This window comes from Phascolarctos cinereus, unplaced genomic scaffold, assembly GCF_003287225.1.
Source record: "Phascolarctos cinereus isolate Bilbo 61053 unplaced genomic scaffold, phaCin_HiC Scaffold_4;HRSCAF=312, whole genome shotgun sequence".
Taxonomy (NCBI): Eukaryota; Metazoa; Chordata; class Mammalia; order Diprotodontia; family Phascolarctidae; genus Phascolarctos; species Phascolarctos cinereus.
Genome location: NW_027555847.1, coordinates 563,876,353 through 563,898,785, shown reverse-complemented (window position 1 = coordinate 563,898,785; position 22,433 = coordinate 563,876,353). Strand labels below are relative to the sequence as shown.

The window sequence follows — 22,433 nt, the reverse complement described above, 5'->3', positions numbered from 1 at the left end:
TCATTTTTATTTATGTTGTCTAGACTGTTAAGCCCTAGGAACCCAGAATGGTATCTTACCTAAACTATCTAAATCTAAACCTAAATTTATCACAGTGCCCTGTGCCCTGGGCTGAGTTAGAATACATGTATGATCAAAGTGGAATACTCCAATTTGACATGTGAATGTCAATCAATAAATAAATAAGCCTAGAATGTTTGCAGTAAATTCAAAGTTATAAATCTGCCAAGACTGAACCGTAATTTCAAAAGCAATTAATACAAATGGGATGAAACCTAGATTTTGTTCTCCAATAACTATTCCACAGATATTTATTGCCATTTTGAATGTAGGGGGCTTTTGATAATCTAAAAATGCTTTAGAGTGACCATTTCCTCCACAACGGAGTTCACATTTCCAATAAGCCACTTATATCGGCCATAGACCTAGTCAGAGTCCTCAGATAAAACTGAAGTAGGCATATTTGCCCTTAGCATCTTTCCTTTCATCATTTGTCTTTTATTATGCCTATACCTATTTTGCCAGGTCATGGCTTCACATCCCTCCTCCCAGGATCCCAATGGATCCTCCCAGGACACCCTACAGCTACTGTACAACATGGTCACAGGTCCTTGACCTTTCTCTTCGCATTATTGGCTTCTCCAAACCCCTAAATCAATCTACCCTGGCCTTTGTCTTTTTACCTGAAGGAAGGAAGGAAGAAAGAGAAACATTTATTAAAGACCAGTAATACTATGTGCCAGGTATTGTATTAAACATTCTTCCAATACTATCTCATTTCATCCTCACAGCAATCCTAGTAGGTGCTATGATTATCCCCACTGGTGAGGAAACTGGGCACCAGAGGTTAAGTGACTTGCCAAGGGTCACTCAGCTATTAAGTGTCTGAACCCAGATTTGAACTTAGATCTTTCTGACTCCATGCCCAGTACTCTTATCCACTTTACCACCTAGCTGCTGTATATGTATATGTGTGTATGTATAGTTTTTTGGAGGATGGGAATGGTTACAATATTGGCCAGGAAGCTGCCCCAGGCCTCCTGGATGATTTAATACATGAATTCACTTAAAATAAAACTTTATTTAAAAAAAATTTTTTTGATGCCTTTTGGGTTTTGTTGCCTTTCTTTTCAATTTTAAAACTTATTTTTGTGGTTGTTTTTGTATTGCCTTCATTTGCTAAATATTCCCCGTCAAATGTTTTAACAATTAAAAATGAAAGAAAAAAATTATTTCAGCAAAAACAACCAATATGTTAAATGTATTTGCAATAATAAATAACCAGAGTCCTCTACTTTTCCAATTAAGGGAGGAAAGTATGGATACTCTTAAGAATATTTTTCAAGGATAACTCAAGTAGCAGGAACCACAGCAGGCCAATGAGAAAGCCTAGCGCATAGGTTCCCAAAGTGGGTGATACTGCCCCCAGGGGATGCTGGCACAATCCAGGGAGTCAATTGGAGGTGTTGAATAAAAATAAGTGGGGGAGTGGAGACATAAGAAAAGAAGAGAAGAGAATTTTGAAAAACCGTTTGTCCATGTTTCATCTGTTGTGCCACAGAGTTAAAGTCATAGTGATTACATTATTTTCCAAATAAACAAAATGTAAGTTATAACCTATAAACAGTCAAGTCTGCCAACAGGTCTTAACAAGCAAGTGTTGTCAAGAAGTCCAACATGCATGGGCAGGAACACGTGCATATAATGACTTGTTTACAGTATGATACTATATGGTTACATGATGCAATATTGCATCATCAAAATTTCAATGCAGGAAAAAACCCACAAGTTTACAATAAATTATTAAATTTAAGATGAGTAAATTTTTTTAAAAAATTATTTATTTATTATTTAAGTGACACAGATTTCCCAAAAAAACCATTAAAGCGTTAAAGAAAGTAGATTTTCAGGTGGATACTGAGTAATTTTTTTTAAAAGGGGCAGTAGGCCAAATGGGTTTGGGAACCTCTGGGCTAGGCATTGGGCTGGCTTTCCAGCAACCTTCAAATTACACCATATATAGGTAGCTACCAACTCTGTCTATGTATGGGGCCATCCCTGGGACTCATATCAAAGCTGTTGTTGTAGTTATTCAGTCATTTTTCAGTCATGTCTGACTCTTTGTAACCTCATTTGGGGTTTTCTTGGCAAAGATACTGGAGTGGTTTGCCATTTCCTTCTCCAGCTAATTTTTATAGAAGAGGAAACTGAGGCAAACAGGGTTAAGTGACTTGCCCAGGGTCACATAGGTAGTAAGTGTCTGAGGCCAACTCTGAACTCAAGATGAGTCTTCCTGATTTTAAGCCTGGCACTCTATCCACTGCGCCACCTAGCCGCCCATCAAAGCTGTTAACCTTGACTGAATTTAATCTATTCCAGCCTCTTTCCTGGGGGTGGGGGGGGGTGGGGTGGGTGGAATAGGCAGTTATAATGACATATAATAACACATAATGACCCCTCCAAACTGATATCCTCACAGACTCTAACATAAGATAAATGATCAGCATGCCTTTGTGCAGGAACTCAAAGCATGAGCATTATTTTGATGTGCCGATAAAATTTGTTCAGTCACTTCCTCCTCGGAAGTGGTTTCAGAGCCTTGGTGGGGGTGGGGAGGGTTGGAGGGGAGGTGGCTACATTGACATTCATCCCTAGAGCAAGATCATCGGTGACATAAAACAAGGTTAGAGATGTTTTTCTAAGACTAGATTCAATAAAATGAATTTTTGATTCTTTATCTTTAGGTGAAAAGAAGCTGTTGTCTTTGCCAACAAATCCTCTTCCTTAGCTGGTGCAGAGAAATGAAGAGCACAGACAGCTTGGAAATACATTTTCCCCTTTGGTATCCCAAGGCCCATTCTACTGATTTTGCTTGTGATCAGTACTTGAAAAGTTCTGTGAAAAAACTGATATGAGATGAGCAGTTTCTCCCCACTTTCCAGTGAAGGGAAAGGCCGCACCACAGTTTCCAGCTATGGAAATTTTCTCATCTGGAGAGTTACCCATCCTGTTTTGCTATAACTGAGCTGCTGGTCTGTGGCTAGCACCCAGCAGACCAGCTGGCTTCCTTCCCACAGAACTTCATCTAAAGCACACAGATGAGCAGTGTCACTGCACCTTCAGGAAGGAACTTATTTTGGGTTGTTAGGACTTCCTTGAGTGAATAGTAACTCTTCTATTCTTTCTCAGAATAAGAAATTGCAGTTACAAGACCCACAAGACCAGTGGAAGAACTTGAAGACTGATTTTGGAAACAGATTAAAGCCAGAGGACATTTTGAACAGAGATTATTTTTTTAAAAAATGAATTCAAAGAAATTTAGTTTCTTAGTGCTGCTTATATTTACAGTGACAGTGTACTTCTTTTATATCAACAGTGTGTTCTTACAAACAAACCAGAGCGTTCTAAAAGTCTCAAACTCTTCAGCCCTTGCTGAAGTTTGTGATTCAGTTATCAGAGGACAGATGATTTCTATTCAAGAGACTGTCTTGAACTCATCATTTGAAAATCCTTCTTGCCAAGACTACTTGCTCCAAAATCACTACATAACAGCTTCCCTGTCAAAAGAAGAAGCCCAGTTCCCTTTGGCCTATATAATGGTTATTCATAAGGATTTTGAAACCTTTGAGAGGCTCTTCAGGGCAGTTTATATGCCCCAAAATGTTTACTGTGTTCATGTGGATGAAAAGGCAACAATTCCTTTTAAAGATGCAGTGGAGTGGTTGGTGGGCTGCTTCCCCAATGTTTTCCTTGCCTCCAAGATGGAGTCAGTTGTCTATGCTGGAATATCCAGACTCCAGGCTGACCTGAACTGCATGAAAGACCTTGTAGCCTCTGAGGTTCAGTGGAAGTACATTATTAACACTTGTGGGCAAGATTTCCCTCTGAAAACCAATAAGGAAATAATTCAGCATTTGAAAGAATTTAAAGGGAAAAATATTACCCCAGGGGTGCTGCCTCCTTCTCATGTTGTTCGAAGGACCAAATATATCTATATGGAGCAGAGATATATTTTATTTTCCTTCATGCTGTGGACTTTGAGAAGGAAAACTCTCCCTCCCCATAATCTGACCATTTATTTTGGCTCGGCTTACATCGCCCTCACAAGGGAATTTGCCAACTTTGTTCTCCAAGACCAACGGGCCATTGATTTACTGGAGTGGTCTAAAGACACCTACAGTCCTGATGAGCATTTCTGGGTGACTCTCAATAGGATTCCAGGTTTGGTTGACTCTTTTTTTTAACCTATTATTAGGTTCAGTGGACATTGTAGAAAAAAATTACATAATTTTAACTATTGTACGAAGGTACACTGAATGCTCATAAAATGTGCCTATGAAATTTTAATTATTTTATACGCCACAAATTCCTGATGGCATGTGCAATCATTTTTAAAATAAGCAAGTTAAATGTTGCATACAGGGTCAGTACCACTGTTATATGCTAGTTATATGGGAGACGAAGAATTTGTTTGCAGCTTTGCAGATGATGGATTTAGAGTTGGAATAAGTCGGTTGAAATGGAGATAATTTATTGTTAGATCAAGAAATCAATCAATAAGCATTGATTAAGGATTGATTAAGTGCAGGGCACTGGGGATACAAATATAAATGAATGAAATAATCTCTACTCACAAGGAGCCTACTTTATAAAAGGAGCAGAAATGAGTAAGGAATAAGTAAACTAGAAGACACAAAAAGTTTTTTTCATCATTTTTTTCAAATGCAGTTTTACCTCCTTACCACTACCACTCCCATTGAAAGAACAAGAGAAAAACAAAACCCCTGTTATGAACATGTATAGTCAAACAAAATAAATTCCTGAATTGGCCATGTCCAAAAACATTATGTCTCAATCTACACTCTGAGTCCATCACTTATCAGGAGGTAGGTAAGCATGTTTCATTGTAAGTCTTCTGGGATCACAGTTGATCACCTAGTAAGGTTCTTTGAAAAAGAACGGGGAAGCAAAGCCACAAGGAGTAGGAGAAAGATTAAGAGGACATGTAGTTAGTAATGTAAATTTGGTTATAGAAGATCCAAATACAATTATCCCTTCTACATTGTGACTTTCCCCATCATGGTTTCAATATGTTACAGGTCAGCATAAGAAACTAAATAGGAATTTTTGGGGAGTTTTGTGGAGACCAAAGACAACACAGAAAAAAGTTTAGAAACTCAAAAATGCATAAAATACATGTATTTCTTTTAATATCATAATAATTCAAACTTCTCTGGTACAAAGAGAGGGCCAAAAATTTTATATGGATTTTTCAGATCCTGGGGGTGCAATGCCCCTAACCCCTCCTCTCCCCCAACTCCAACTTTTGTGATATGGAAGGGATAATTGTAGTGAGTTCATGAAATAAATGTGGTGGTATATACCTGAAAAACTCAAGAAGACTGGATGGTAGGTAAACGACTTAAGTAAAACTTGCAATGAGGGACACAGTCAGGACAGCCTCTGTGTGATATACTTTATTCTTTTGTCTTGGTTGCTGGTTTCATCAGGACAGCTTCTACAAAGAGCCAGACATTGTATGCCAGGTGGATTATATTATGGCTGCTGATTTCTTTGACTGAAAATAGATGTTACCTGTACCATAAGCTTAATTCAAGGAGTCTTTTCATTATTTAATGGGATATCTAACAGAATGCTTTGACAGAATTGTGATAAAACATCAGAAAAAAAAATTCTTTACCAGGTTCTAGCCCTTCCCATTTGTGTATTCTGTTTACATGGCCAACAATATAGAAGGTAAAACCTTCTGTAAGGAGGTTTGAAAAACACATGTAACATGCACAGCTATGTAGTGCATTGTAATTACAGAGCTACATATATATATGAGATATACATATATATAAATTTGACCTATTATTGTTGTTGAAATGGAAAATAGGTCACTTTGTTTTATTGTCTGAAAAAAGTTAGATGAGAGAATTTTAGAATTGTTACTAGAAGGAGTCTTGTGGGTCATCTAAGCCAATCATTTGCAGATGAAATCATTGAAACCAAGAGAGGCTGGGCACTTACCCACAGGTATTATGTGGAAGAATCAGGATCCTCTGAGAACCCAGGTCCTCTCGGCTACAAAGAGACACAATGCTCTTTCCATTGCCCCTGAGTTAGATCAGATATTTCCATGGACTTTTCTGGGAAAATTGTGAACTATCAGGGTTTTTATATTCTTTGGTTATTATGTAGTAGGCTCAAAGGCACATGAGAAAGCTGGGATTGACTGTAATGTAGATCAATAAGAAATATATTAATAAGGAACAATAATGTAGATTAATACGCAATCTTTTAATAAGGAGTAATAATGATACACTTAATAAGGAATCTAAGAGTGATATGATGGGGCAGCTAGGTGGTTCAATGGATAGAGTGCCAGGCCTGAAGTCAAGAAGACTCATATCCCTGAGTTCAAATCTGGCCTCAGACACTTCCTAGCTGTGTGACCCTGGGCAAGTTATTTAATCCTACTTGCTTCAATTTCCGCATCTGTAAAAATGAGCTGGAGAAGGAAATGGCAGACTACTCCAGTATCTCTGCCACAAAAACCAAAATGGGCTCACAAAGAGTCAGACACAACTGAACAAAAACAACAATTGCCCTCAGATGTATCTATTACCTTAACTCAAGCAATGAAAGGGAGCTGGAGACAGGCTTATCAGGCTCAGAATGAGTCAACAAGTTAGTCTCAGAGAAGGAGTCCTGGAGGAAGGAAAGAAGGAAGGAAGGAGTCATCAGAGTCCAGTAGCAAGACATAGGTCAGGATGATTGGTGATGGCCCAGCAGCAACTGAGTGAAAGACGGAGTGGAGTAAAGAGATACCTGAGGCAGAGAAACCAATCAGAGCACTATTAGAATGATCCAGGTGCGAGGTGATGAAGCACTGCACCTCATGATGGCAAGGGGGCAGTTGTGTCAGAGGACAGAAGGAGGGATTTTCAAGAAATGTTGCAAAAGTAAAAGAACTTGGTGACACTGGATATGTAGGAGGTGGGAATACTAACTGCTAGAAGGATCAGGAAAGGCTTCATGTCGATGGTGATATCTGAGCTGAATCTTGAAGGAAATTAGACATTCCAAGAGGTAGAAGTGAGGAGGGAGTGCATTCCAGGAATGAGGGACAGCCAGTGTAAAGGTCTGGAAGTGGGAAGTAGCCTATAATGTAGGAAGAATAGCAAGAAAACCAGTTGGAATGAACTGGAATGAATGGGAAGAATGCTAGCATGGGGCCAGGTTGGGAAGAGCTTTAAATGCCAAGGTACACAGATGTAAAAATCTTTCAAGAAGAGAATAGTGAATGAGGAAATTATTCCATAAAAGAAAAATGTCTCCAGTTGAGACAGATGTCAAGGCATTGAGAAAGAGTCCACAAATAAAGGCAGAAAACAGAAGGGGTCAGGTTTTAGTATCCTGCCTAGTTCTGCAAGACATTTCTTCTCACAGTTATATTTTTTGAGGAAAAACCCTTCTCCTGATTGTATTTTGTGAAGAAGAAAGTATTGGTTGCTGAAGTTTCATACTGTGAGCAGCCTCTAGGCAGACTGCAAGTCCTTAATCCAAGATCTTCGTGGCCGACTTGATGCGCTGGGAAGTTAGTCTAGGCGGCAGTCCCTCTAGAGTTCCACAGATAAAACTAAAGAGAATAGACTATGTCAAGGGGCTGGGCATGCAGACATAGGCCCAATCTCTGACATGGTCTTAGACACTGCCAGCTCTCCAGTACCCACAAGTAAGGCTGGACTGATGCCACATTCTTTGGAGGCCTGTCCAACAATGACTCTGGGAGCCAGTTCTGGGCCATTCAGATGACAAATTAGATCTATGGCTGCATTTAGATGCTCCTTTGAAATAAGAAAATAGTAATAGTGATGCTCAGACATCTCAGTACTCCAAATCCAAGAGACAGGAAGGTAGCCAAGAGGAGAATGATCCTGAAAGACTATCACTGAAGAAAATAGTTTGGAATAGGAAGAGGAGAAGCTAGAACTTATATACCACTTAAAGGTTTATAAAACATTTTGCATATACTAGTTGTCCCAAAAATCTTGGTGCAGCTTTAAACTTGAGTACCTTAGAATAAGACTTCTAGAGCACCCAGTATTATCTCATTTGATCCTTGCAACAACCCTATGAGGTAGGTGCTTTAACTATCCCCATTTTGTAGAAGAAACTGAGCCTTGGAGAGGTTAAATGACTTGTCCAGGGTCATACAACAAGTAAGTGTCTGAGGCAGGATTCAAACTCAGGTCTTCCCATCTCCAGTCCAGTGCTGTATTTTCCATGTCACCTAGCTGAAACTGAGAAACCACCAAGTACTTCCTAAAAATTTAATAGAGGAAGAGCCTGAAAACTGACTTGGTGGCATAATTTCTTAAAGAAAAAAAAAGAGCCTAAAGATTATTGTTCATGGGGTTGATCAGTCAATAAATGTTAAGGGCTTACTATGTGCCATAGACACTGTGCTAAGTGCTGAGGATACAAAAACAGTGGACAATCCTTGCTGTCAAGGAGCTTTCTGTCTAAATGGTTAGAGGGAGAGTCACAGAACAAGGCAATACTCCAGGAAGAATTTTTCGTAACTAAATCCATGTTCCAGCCCAGTCACTGCTGTCTGCTGACATCTGCATTTCTGACAGTAAATGAAATAATAAAAGAATCACATTCCAGTTATCCTTTCTGGACTAGAATCCTACTAACCTGACTTCCTTAAGCAAGGAAAATGCTATTCCCTCCCCACTCCTAAAAAACACTCTGTGCTCCCCCAACTGCCAATAGTAAGATCCAGGTACCACCTCATTCCCAGTGTTTGTTTACAGCAAATCAGGTGCTGGTAATGATCAGAATGTGGAAAAAACAAAACAACATCCAAAAAATAAAAAACCCAAGGTATGAGTGCTGCCTATATGTATCTGGAGAAAAGTAAATGATAGATGATGGTAATTTTTTTAAATGAGGAAAAAATTCAGCTTTAATGATATTCAGCAGACAGACTGATACTGGTTCCCTCATTCCATATGTAAGAAAGACAGACTATATATTAATACAGTGTGTATGTCACACTTATCACAGATGCTATACACAGTATCCTGAAGGAAGAGGAGGGATTCCATAGCAAGGCATCCTGACTGTTTGCTTTCTAAAAACTACAATGTATCAATTGTTACATCACAAAACATTAAGCCAAGAGTTTCAGAAAGAATGGAGCACATCTAACCACATTGCTCTCCCTAAATTATATTATTATACATAATATTCTAGTGACAAGCAAAAAGATAATTTGAGCCACTAATAAAGTGAAAATTATTTTAAAATTATTTACTTCCATAATATACATAATATGAGATAGTTGTACATGTATATAATTTATAAATAAATATACATAAATTGAGAAGTAGGCTCAAAACATTTTTATTGATAGCTACAAGTGATCAAAAAAAGTTTGGAAATCATAGCATAGATGAGAAAACAGACACAAAAGGGTTAAATGCCTTGCCTGAGGTCATACAAAGATCAAAATTAAAAACCAGCTCCTCTGTTCTTCTTCATGACGTCATCCAAACATAAAAATATGATTACTACATAGAATAACATCTAGCATTTATACTGGTGGATAGAGTGCCAGGACTGGAGTCAGGAAGACTCATCTTCCCAAGTTCAAATCTAGCCTCAGACACTTAACTAGCTATGTGTCCCTGGGCAAGTCACTTAACTGCTTGTCTCAATTTCCTTGTCTATAAAAAGAGCTGGAGAAAGCAAACCACTCCAGTATCTTTGCCAAGGAAACCCTGAATGGGTCACAAAGAGTCAGAAATGACTGAAGGAGAAGCGTTTATATAGAACTTTAAGGTTTGCAAAGTGTTTTTACGTTATCTTATTTTCTCACACAAACCCTGGTGCTATTAAATATTTCCATTTACAGATGAAGAAATGGAGGGAGACAGAGGTTAACTGACTTGCCATGGTCACACACAACCATATAAGGCTGGATTTGAACTGAGTTCTATTCTCTTAAATGAGAATATTTAAGGGGTAGCTAGGTGGCGCAGCGGATAAAGCTCCGGCCTTGGAGTCAGTAGGACCTGAGTTCAAATCCAGTCTCAGACATATGACACTTAATAGCTGTGTGACCCTGGGCAAGTCACTTAACCCCGATTGCCTCGCCAAAAAAAAAAATGTAAAAAGCCCTTAGCACTAGTGCCTAGCACATAGTAGACGCTAGATAAATGCTTATTCCTTCCTCTTCTATCTCTTCCCACCTAGCTACCTCATAATCTATTCTCATCCATTTGCTCCAGTGATTATTCAGTGATTATCACATATCATTATGTGATTTGGGACTCTTCTGAACTATAATATTTTTCATCAAATTGTCTTCATTTTGTTTAGCAGCCTTTTTACCTCAGGTTTGTGTGTGTGTGTGTGTTTGTTTTTTTAAGGCAATCGGGGTTAGGTGATTTGCCTAGGTTCACACAACTAGTAAGCATCTGAAGCCATATTTGAACTCAGGTCCTCCTGACTCCAGGACCAGTGCTCTATCCACTGTACCACCTACTTGACCCTGACCCTTGGTTTTAAACCTGCATAGGAGTAGTTCTCCTTTCAATGTCACAGAACTGTTGTTGCAGATTTTAGCCTAACATATATGCATAACTAGCACAGGGGATGAGTATTCTGTCTCCAGTCCTATTACTTTGGAACACCTTTACAAGTGGAGTGGAGCAGTCAATGTTTTAACAACAGGCTTTTTAAAAAAATGTACACAGGACACACTTTTAAGTTTAATTTGCATTATTAACATTTTCTCCATCAGTTTCTTAGGTCTAGACCATGGGTAGGGAACCTTCTGCCTCTAGGCCACGTGTGGCCCTCTAGGTCCAAACTTCACAGAACAAATCCTTTTATTAAGGGTTCCCCACCCCTGATGTAGACAATCAATCACTCAATCAATAACACTCTGATTTGTAGCTTGCTAATTTCCCAGGCTTCAATGCTCACACTAAAAATTGAGCCCTACCTGAGTGGCATGCCTCCTCAGCCTCCTCCCCCTACTCTTGAAGCAGAATGGGTCCGGCTGGCTGCCTAGAAAATGGACTACTCATATGTAGTCTCTATTAAACTGCTTGCCTTCTCAGATAAGGGGGAGGGGGAGAGAGAGAGAAAGAAAATTTGGAACTCAATATTCTTAAAAATGAATGTTAAAAATTGGTTTTTTTATGTAATTGGAAAGAATATTTTAAAAATTAATTTTAAAAAAATGGTCTGCTTCCCTTCACAGATTAGCCATACCTGTGGTCATCCTATCTTCTCTCCCACTGTCCACACCCTGCACTGCCCTCCCCCCCAACTGAATTTGCCCCAATAGAAAGAATTGCTTCTTAAGGATCCAGAGCAGTGATTTGATTTTACACCCTGAGTATGTGCCCTAGTGGCCTTTAGGCTAGGAAAGTTTCAACTAATCTAATAAATGTAAAGTACTTTATGTTTTCAAAGCACTTTCTAATCATCAATTAGTTAATCCTGTGAAGCAGAGATTATCCTCATTTTATCGAGGGTGGAACCAAAATGAAGCCTGAGGCCATGAGACAATTTAAGAGCCTGAGTTCTTGGAAAATGAAGCCTAATTATCTTTTGTGAATACTCCAAATGAAGCCTCACCTGACCAAAAACAAATCTTTTTCTTCATTTCCTGACTTCTTGGGCATCCGATACTTCTTTCTTAGAGGTGCCAATGGTGATGGAAACTGGAAAAAAAGGGGAGCCCATGATTCCAGGGTCTACCAACCTTGCCATTAAGGGCATTATTTTCTACTTATTCTTTGCCCACTTGGCTCGTAATGCAATAGTAAGTAAACCGACACAATGTTAAATATCGTGTTATCATCACTATGGGGCAGCTAGGTGGAGTAGTGGTGTAGAGTTAGGAAGATCTAGTTCAAATTCAACTGAAGATACTTACTAGTTATGTGACCCTGGGCAAGACCCTATTTTTCTCTGTTCCTCATCTGTAAAATGGGGGCACACTAGAGAAGGAAATGGCAAACCACTCCAGTATCTTTGCCAAGAAAACTCCATAGACAAAAATGCATGGGATTACATAGAGTTGGACACTACTGAACAACAACATCAATGCTATTGGTCTTGCTTATGATGATTTTACAGTATTTAAGTGAGTTGTTTTCAATGTTATTAAAAACTCCAAGTTAATTCTGTTAGCAGAAATTGCTTTGCCATGGTCCTCTTCAGTGTTTACAAAGGGAAAGTCACTTAATCTATCTGAGTCTGTTTCCTCATCTGTAAAATGGGCATAATAATATTTACCCTTCCTATCTAAAAAGATTTCTGTGAGTGCTATATAAATGTGAGCTATTTTTATTGTAAATCAGAATAAGGACTTCTGTGAATGAAGAGAGGTAGAAGTAATATCACAGAATATTATGAAATGGGTACCCTTGGACCTTGCTTCTAGTCCTGATTCTGCCAGTCCATATGTGGCCTAGGGCAAGTCATTGAAATTCTCAAGGAGCGTGTTTACTTATCTGTCAAATGACAGATTTGAACTAAATGACTTCTAAGGTGCCTTCCAGCTCTAACATTTCTAAGGATGTGTGATGGAATGATAAGGAGGAGCAGTGCTACCAAGCAAAAGCCTTATTATTGAGATTATATCTTTGCGTTTCCTCCATCTTGAAATAAACTTCTCAGTGGATGGACCCTCCCTATCCAAATCCTATTCATCCTTCAGGTCCAGGTTAAAAAAAAATGCTTGGGGCAGCTAAGTGGCTCAGTGGATAGAATTGTTGGGCCTGGAGTCAGGAAGATCTGAATTCAAATCCAACCTCAGACACTTACCAGCTGTATTACCCAGGGCACTTCATTTAACCCTACTTGCCTCAGTTTCCTTATCTGTAAAATGAGCTAAAGGAGGAAATGGCAAACCGCTCCAGTATCTTTGCCAGCAAAACCCTAAATGGGGTTGTAAAGAGTCAAAACAATAAAAATGTCTCCTTCCCCACGAAACCAACTCCTTCCCCATAGCCCCAACTGGAAGTGAGCTTTCCCTTGTCTAAACTCCCACAGTATTTCCTTTTTAAGTCTGTACTATCCTTTCAACACTAATGTTAGATTGTCTAATGTCATTAACTACCTTTTTTAGAAGCAGATATATCTTCTCAACTAAATCTAACAACCTAGGGACAGAGACCATGATTTATTCTTTTTTGTATTTCCCCACAGTGCCTAGCAGAGCGCCTGGAACAGAGGAAACATTTAATAAGTATTTGTTGATTGATTGAGGCTGAAAACAAGCCATCGAGGTTAATACTACCCACCCCTCCTCTCTTCCCAGCTGCCCAGAGTCTTTCCTAGTTTTGTCCGAGTTATTAACCACTCTACTTCTTTTCCTTCCTCTTAATTTCTCTGAAGTATTGAAAAGAGCTGCTACCAGAAAAGACCTTGCCAGCACAGAGTTATTCTCCTGCTTAGTGTGGTTCATTATTAAGAGGATAATACTAACATTTGCAATTGCTCTCCTTATCACATTTGGTCTGCACTACAGCCCTGTGACAATACGTGCTGTTTATACCTCCCTCCAACAATCAACTAGAGGTTTTGCTCTTGCCCAGGGTCACACAGATAATAAGTGTCTGCTTCAGTTTCAAACTCAGGTCTTCCCAATTCTGATTCTAGTGCTCTATTCATTATGCCACCCACATCACTACTATGATGGGTTTAGTCCAAACATCTAATTCAGGGTTTCTTGACCCTTTTTACATCATGGACCCCTTTGGCAGTGTAGTGAAACCTGTGGACTCCTTCTCAGAATAATTTTTAAATGCATGAAATAAAATATATTAAAATAGACTTATCACAATATTTTTGAAAACAGGTTTTTGGACTCCATAGGGTAGGAACTCCAGGTTCTAGAGCAGAGTCAAGAAATCAGCTTGAAAACTCCCTTCACTGAGACAGATGGCTTGTCATAGGGAACATATGTCTATCTAGCACTGTGAGGCGGCAAGAAACAGTGTATCTGACTATGATAGCTAAGGTTTACAATGTAGTTTACATGTTAACTCATTTGATCCTCACAACAGTCCTGTGAGGTAGGTGCTATTATTTTTAATAATATTTTATTTTTTTTCCAGTTACATATGAAAACAAATTTTAATATTCATTTTTTAAAAATTTGAGCTCCAAATTCTCTCCCTCCCTCCTTCCATCTCCCTCTTTGACTCAGTAATTTGATATAGGCTTGTGCAATAATGTAAACTATTTCTATATTATGTCATGAAAGAAAACACAGATCAAACATACACACAACACACACACACACAAATAAAAAAAGTGAAAATAGCATGCTTCTACTTGCATTCAGGCTCCATCAGTTCTTTCACGGGAAGGGGATAGTATATTTCATCATGAGCCCTTTGGAATTGTCTTGGATCATTGTATTGATGAGAAAGCTAAGTCATTAACAGTTGGTCATTATACAATATTGATGTTACTATGTACAACGTTCTCCTGGTTCTGCTCACTTCACTTTTCATCAGTTCATGAAAATCTTTACAGGTTTTTCTGAAATCATCCTGCTCATCATTTTTTATAGCAAAATAGCATTCCATTATAATCATATACCACAATTTATTCAGCCATTCCCCAATTGTTGAATATTCCCTCAATTTCCAATTCTTTGACAGCACAAAAAGAGGTACTATAAATGCTTTTGTGGTGAGGGTTAAATAATGTTTTTCCAATTACATGTAAAGAATTTTAAACATTTTTTAAAAATTCTGAGTTCCAAATTTTCTCCTTTCCCTTCTCCCTCCCTGACACAGAAAGTAATTTGATACAGGTTATGTACATGCAGTCTTACAAAATATTTCCATACTGGTCATGTTGTTAAAAAAAAAAAAGGCACAGACCCAGAGGGGGAAAAAACATACATAAACACATGCAAAAAAAAATTAAATGAAAAATAGTATGCTTTTAATTATTTATTTTAGGACAGGAAATTCCTGAGAAACAGGAAGTCCAAGTCTTCCTCTGAAATAAATCATACCTGTCCAATGTGTCCTTTCTCTCTCCCAAAAATGTCTGCAATAAAAAAGATGAATAGATCCCTTGGGAAAAAGAGAAGAGTCCCACAAAAGTTCTTAGGGAAAAGAGTTGGCAGAGTTCCTAAGAATGAGGTTGTAGAACAATGGAAGAGACTAGAGCTAGGTATAGCTACAGTGACAATATAGTGAATGCCAGGAAAAAGGTTTTTCTGGGGGATCTGAGAAGCATTTATTAACCATTTACTTTTTGCCCACACTGGGAATGCAAAGACAAAAGTGAAAACAGTCCCTACCTTCAAAAAGCTTAGATGGAGAAAGCAATATTTGTGTGTGTGTGTGTGTGTGTGTGTGTGTGTGTGTGTATGCCCATATATGCAGCTTATGTTTATATGTATACATATTTGCATATATAAATATATGTGTATGGGGCAGCTAGGTGGTACAGTGGATAGCATGCAAGGCCTAGAGTCAGAAGTCATCTTCCTGAGTTCAAATCTGACCTCAGACATTTACTAGCTGTGTAACCCTGGGCAAGTCACTTCACCCTGTTTGCCTCAGTTTCCTCATCTGTAAAATGACTTGGAGAAGGAAATGGCAAATCATTCCAGTACCTTTGCCAAGAAAACACCAGATAGGGTCATAAAGAGTCAGATACAACTAAAACTGAAATACAACAAATATATGTATTTCAGTTGTTTTAGTTACATCAGACTCTTGTCATACTTGGCATGTATATAGACATGTACAACACAGATATAAAAGAGATACAAGGTGTTTCTCAAGAGAAGGACACCAATAGCTATGGAAATCAGAAATAGTTTCATATGGTGTTTGAGATGAAATTTGAAGGAAGTCAGGAATTCTGCAAGATGGAGGTAAGAAGAATTCATTCCAGCCATGGAAGACTGCCAGTACAAAAGCATCACAAAAGTACACCCAAAAGGTATGGGAGATGGAGAGCTGTGTGTGATGAATAGCAGGAAGAAAGCCACTTTAGATCAATCACAGTGTGCCTGGCGGGTAGTAATGTGCAAAGAAGCTGGAAAGATAGGTTGGGACCAAGTTGTGAAGGACTTTAAGTGCCAAACGAGGAAATTTATATTTTATCCTGTAGATGATGTGGAGGTACTAGAGTTTATTCAGTAGGTTAGTGACATAGTTTATCATTATTATTATTATTATTATTATTATTATTATTATTATTATCATCATCATCATCATCATCATCATCATCACAGAGAACTGGATCAGGAAAGACCTAAAAGCTTCTTTTAAAAAGCAGTGAAGTTGGTTTTTTAAAAATTTATTAATTAAATGGAAATTGTGTTGAAGGAGGTTGGATGATCTGATAGTTTCTAACATTCAGATTTCGTTCCCATTTCCCCCCTATTCATATCAGTGTTAATTGCTGAGTAATAACAATCCAGAATATATGTGTTCATGCAAGTATTTGCAAGCATAGCAGTTCTCAAAGCATGATTGCGGGACCCTTGGAGGTCCCTAGGACCCTTTCAGGGAGTTTAGGATGTCAAAAACTATTTTAACAATAATACTAAGGTGTTTTAGTTTCTGATACAGTAAATACACGGCAGCTAATGGTGCAGTGGATAGAGTACCAGGCCTCCAGGCAGGAAAACTCATTTTCCTGAGTTAAACCCAGCCTCAAACACTTATTAGCTCCCAGGCAAGTTACTTAACCCTGTTTGCCTCAGTTTTCTCCTCAATAAAATGAGCTGGAGAAGGAAATAGCAAAGTATCCTAGTATCTTTGCCATGAAAACCGCACCGGGGTCATGAAGCAACAGCAACAAATGGTAAATATCCTTAGATATTCATGTCTTGGAAGGAAGTCCTCAGTAATTTTTAAGAGTGTAAGGGGGCCCTGAGACCAAAACGTCTTGAGAATCACTGGACTAGCATGTTCAGAGACCCTGTTTTGAGGGCTCATTGCTTTCCGAACCGTTTTTCCTATTGATTCTAGTACTAAGGTATGTGCCTGTTTTGGGGTTGGGTTTTTTGTTCGGTTATACATGTTCAGTCATGTTAAACATACTTCCACATTACTTATGTTATAAAAGAAGAAACAGAACAAAAACAAAATGACAAACATACACACACACACACACACACACAAAAAAAAAATTAAAATAGTATGCTTCAGTTTGTGTTTGGACTCTGTACTTTCAGTACTTTCTCTAGAGGTGGATAGCATTTTCCATCATCAGCTAAGTCTATCATAGTTGATCATCACACAATGTTGCAGTTACCATACACAGTGTTCTCCTGGTTCTGCTCACTTCACTCAGCATCAGTTCATGAAAATCTTTCCAGGTTTTTCTGAAGTCATCCTGTTCATCATTTTTTTTTATAACACAATAGTATTCCATTACATTCATATACCACAACTTGTTTAGCCATTCCCCAATTGATGGGCATTCCCTCAATTTCCAATTCTGTGCAACCATAAAAAGAGCTGCTATGAATATTTTTGTACTTGTGGGTCCTTTCCTCTTTTTGATGATCTCTTTGGGATATAGACCTAGTAGTGTTATTGCTGGATCAAAAGATGTGCACAGTTTGATTGCCCTTTGGGAATAGTTCCAAATTGCTCTCCAGAATGGTTGGATCAGTTTACAATTCCACCAATAACGTATTAGTGTCTCAGTTTTCCTACATCTCCAATATTTATCATTTTCCTTTTCTGTCATATTAGCCAATTTGATAGGTGTGAGGTGGTTCCTCAGATTTTTTAATTTGCATTTCTCTAGTCAATAGTATGTGGGCATTTTTTAGCCTAGGTGAAAATACAGGCAACAATGAAATAGCTGCCAACTGTCTTTGATACTTTGCCAGAAGCACAGCAAATGATGAAAAGACATGGAACAATACATATAAAAATACTTTGAAAAGATCTTTTTGTAGCATCAGTGAAGGAAGTAGTAGAAGGAAAAGGGATTCCCATCCATTGAGGGATGCCTGGTCAAACTGTGATTAAATGGACATAGTAGAATATTATGTTGTAAGAATGACAAAGATAAAGCATTCAAAGAAACTTAGTAAGATGTATACACACTGATGCAGAGAGAAGGAAAGAGAAATAGAAGGCAAACTTATGTCCTGACTATGATATTATTAAGAAAAACTACACCAGAAGACTTCAGAACTCTGCTCAGTACAGTATTTAATCATGATCACAAAGGGCTGATGAAACATTTTTGCCATCTCTTGTCAAGGAAGTGAGTGTACTTACCATAGGTGCTGAATGAGACATCTTCAGACATGACCAATGTGTGTTGATTTCTTTTGCTTAATTGTAATTACTTGTTACAAGGGAGGATTCTCTGATGTCCACAGGAGGAGAGGGAAAGATCCTTGGAAAGTGACAGTGATGTTAAAAAAAATGTAGAAAGACATCAATGACATTTAAAAATGAAGGAGGGATCCAGGAAACTCCTCCAGAATCAATACAAACATCCTTTTTAAGTTTTTAAGATCCAGATTCCATGATATACTTCTTCCAGATATAGCTTTAACTGCATTAGCTCCTCCCCTCAGAGGCATTCCTTCTATTTAAATATTCATGTACAACTATATTTCATTTATGTGTATAACTATAATCACTTCGAAGACTTCATATCTTTACCCTTCATCTAGAGCAAAGGTTGCCAAAGTACGCAATATGCCCCTTGGGGATGGTAGAAAGATTGGGAGAGCAGTGTAGCCTCAGGTGCAATTGAGGGGGTACTGAATAAAAATAAGGGGGTGGTGGAAACATAAGAAATGAAGACAAGAAAATTTTGAAAAACCATTCGTACGTGTTTCATCAGTTGTGTAATAGAGTCAAAGTCATAGTGATTACATTATTTTCCAAATAAACACACAAAATGCAAGTTATAACCAATCAGTGGTCAAGTCTACCAGCAGGTCTTAACAAGCAAGTGTTGGCAGGCAAGCCTGTGACATATTGCCAGGAAGTCCAGCACACACAGGCAGAAATATGTGTGTGTAATGATGTGTTTATAATACGATACCATATGGTTACATAACATGTCATCAAAATTTCAATGCAGGAAAAACCCACAGATTTACAATAAATTATTAAATTTAAAATGCATCATTTCTAAAAAAATATTTTATGTTTTTTTGAAATGATGCAAATTTCAAAAAAGACATTAAAGGGTTAAAGAAAATAAATTGGGGGGGTACTGAGTAATTTTTTTTTAAAAGCCAAATAAGTTTGGGAACCTCTGATCTAGGGTATTCCTTTCTGCTACAGGAATGCACAAAATTCCTCTAAAAGGTTTTCCCCATTTTTAGTGACCCTATAATCTTGGATTTCTTAATCATGTGCCCCTGACCTATAGATTTTTGGATAATATGTACATATGTGTGTGTGTGTGTGTGTGTGTGTGTGTGTGTGTGTGTGTGTAGATACACACACACCCCTATATATACATACACACACATATATACGCCTATATAACTGTATTTCAATATAATTGCTTTCCTTTGTAATGCTATGCTGTGTTTTTTTTTAATTTACACATTTTAAAACATTTGGAGAAGGGGTTCATAGGTTTCACCAGACTGCGACCAAAGGGGCCTATGTCACAAAAAAGGGTTCAAAACTCCTACTTTAGGTTTTGTCTGCACATGCCAAGAAAGGTAAAGAATTGAGGCAAATTATTTGGATACTTCAGTCTCCAAACATTCCCACCTAAAATATATACATACTTTGATGGATCAAATATATAAAAAACTGGGACAAAATCACTCCCTCCTATGGCATGCAGATCATTACATCAGCTCAAGGACCTACTGGCTCAAGTATATGTTTTTATACATGTAGGTATTTAGCAAGTTGAGGCCTGAGTATGGAAAGATTATAAAATTTGGCACCAGAAATCTGGGTTCAGATAAAAAATCTCTAGATCTGTGATTAGAGAGCCTGGTTCAAATCCTAGCTCTGCTATTTGCTACCCAAGTGACCTTAGGCAAGTCACAAGCTCTCTGGAACTCAGTTTTCTCATCTGTAAAATGAGAAAATTAGACTAGACAACATATGAAATCTCTTCTAGGTCTAATCTGTGGATCCTCTGATCCTGACAAAGCTATTTACAATATGTGTGATGCAAAGACACAATCTCCTAGCCCTTTCACAATGCCTTAGATGTCAATTCCTTCCTTTATAATCGCTCACATTTTTATAGCTTTAAAGTGCTTTTTATAAAGTCCCAGGATCCTAGATTTGGAGCTACTAAATTGAGTCCAACTCCCTCATTTTACAGAGGAGAAAACAAGTTCAGATTCACCCAGGGTTACACAGATGTTAACCTGAAACAAGATTCAAATTTGGGTCTTCCTGATTCCAAGTCCAGACCTCCATGTAGTATATATGATGTATTGGGGTGTATGGGGTACTCAGGGAGGACTAACACCTCTGGTGTGAGGGCTTGCCAAGTCCTTTTTAGGGCTGCTCATCTACTCCTTCACCTAACTCTCACCTGTGACTCCAAGAAACAGTAGCATAGGGAATTGATTGCATGACATGGGAGACACTGGCATAGGACTGCCCTCATCAGAGAAGGTGATGTGCTCTATGAGCAAAGCAGACTTATAGTAGCTCAAAAGAAATGTGAGATGTACAAATTTAGAGACTCCATCCCAAATGTCCACATGGACTACTTGTGCCTGACGTGTAGTAGAGCATTCCAAGCCCGTATTGGTCTAATCAGCCACAGTCAGACACATTGAAACTTGACTCTAACATAGTGATGTCATTTTGGTCCTCTTCGAGAATGAAGGACAACGGTCAACCAGCAACCTTCTCTGAAGGCAGGATAAACCAGGTAGAGAGTAACTGACAAGCTTCAAACCTGTCGTGAATTAGAGGGATGCCTACCCCAAACATGTGAAGGCTTCCCTAGGTAGAATGGCTAACTGAGAAGGATTTGTTCCAAAGGCCATGAAGGCTGCTGAAGCAGGCACTGTGAAGTGCTTAGAGCTTGGTCAGGCATCGGAGACTCCAATGTTGTCCACTGCTTCCCAGGCCATCACCAGTCATCTTGACTTTTGTCTTGCCATTGGACTTCAATGACTCTGGAAGAGTGAGGCTGATGATTTTGTGTAACTGCCTTACTTAAATCCAATTCATGCACAAGTCAAGACCACCCCATGATGTCACTTGTACTCTTTGAAAACCAAGGACGAACAACAATATATATTATACCATGCTACTGCTTCTACATACATTATCTTATCTGATCTTCACAGTGTTCCTATGAGGTAGGTTCTAATAGTATCCTCATTTTATAGGAGGAAAGTGAGGCTTAGAAAGATCCTTTAGTCTTACTTAGTTACATAATTATTCGGTGTCAGAGAGGGGATTCAAACCTTAGGTGAAGCAGTGGCTAGAACGTTGGACGCAGAGTCAGAAAGTCCTGAGTTCAAGTGCAGCTTCAGACACTTGGTAGCTAGGTGACCCTTGCCAACTCATTTGTCCTCTATTTGCCTTAGTTTCTTCATCTGTAAAATGGGAGTGGTAATAGCATCTACCTGCCATGATTATTATGAGATCAAACGAGGTAATAATTGTAAAGCCCTTAGCAAAGTACCTGACACATGGTTGGCTGTTGTCCTTCATTCTCGTAGACCAAAATCTGGCACATATTAAATACTATATAAATGTTAACTGCTATTGTTGTTGTTGTTGTTGTTGTTGTTGTTGTTACTGCAGGTTCAGCTTTATCCACTAAGTCACCTTGCTTCCTTATAAAAGAAGAGAGTCAGATCAGATTATTTCTAAGATCCCCTCTAGATCTAGATAAGGCCTATTACCTTGTTGTCCTTACTGAAATGCAGACTAAAAGTTGATTTTTCTGCTCCCTTTCTCTGATTTTTTTTTCATCTAAAAGCACAAAAATATCATTTTGTTGTTGACTAGGCTTTAATGGTATTAGACCTGAGATATGATAGGAGTCTCATGGATTAAAGCCTTGGGAACAGTTCTACAGGCATACCCCACATAACTGTTCAAAATGCGCTATAAATCATGTAACAAACATTTCTCATGCCCTCTTAAGGGTGCTGATAGGGAAGGAGATTGGTGCGGAATCATGGGAAGAAGGGAAAGTGTATGTGGGCATACAGACACTGAAAATCCCAGAATTTCTATGTCCTCTACTCTTCTAAAGATTTTCTTTCCCAAGTTTCAAGGCACAGGATAGAAATATACAGAGGAAGGGCTGACATGTCCTGTCAACTGCAGAGAACACTTGGCTGCTATGCTCAGACTGGAATTTTCAGTTATGGACTCAACCAAAGCTGGGACCTGAGTCTCAAAGCACTGTTTTAAATTCCAGGTCCT

General features: G+C 38.5%; 1 protein-coding gene across 2 annotated transcripts in view; it reads left to right on the top strand.

Moving 5' to 3' along the window:
* Positions 1–22,433, top strand: part of LOC110192005 (N-acetyllactosaminide beta-1,6-N-acetylglucosaminyl-transferase-like) — a 278,024-nt gene that overhangs the window by 50,237 nt on the left and 205,354 nt on the right. For both annotated transcript variants that reach the window (XM_078153613.1, XM_078153612.1), the window contains one exon: positions 2,745–4,221. In XM_078153613.1, coding sequence (XP_078009739.1) covers positions 3,303–4,221 — 919 coding nt within the window. In that variant the 5' untranslated portion in view covers positions 2,745–3,302. The remainder of the gene's footprint in view (positions 1–2,744; positions 4,222–22,433) is intronic.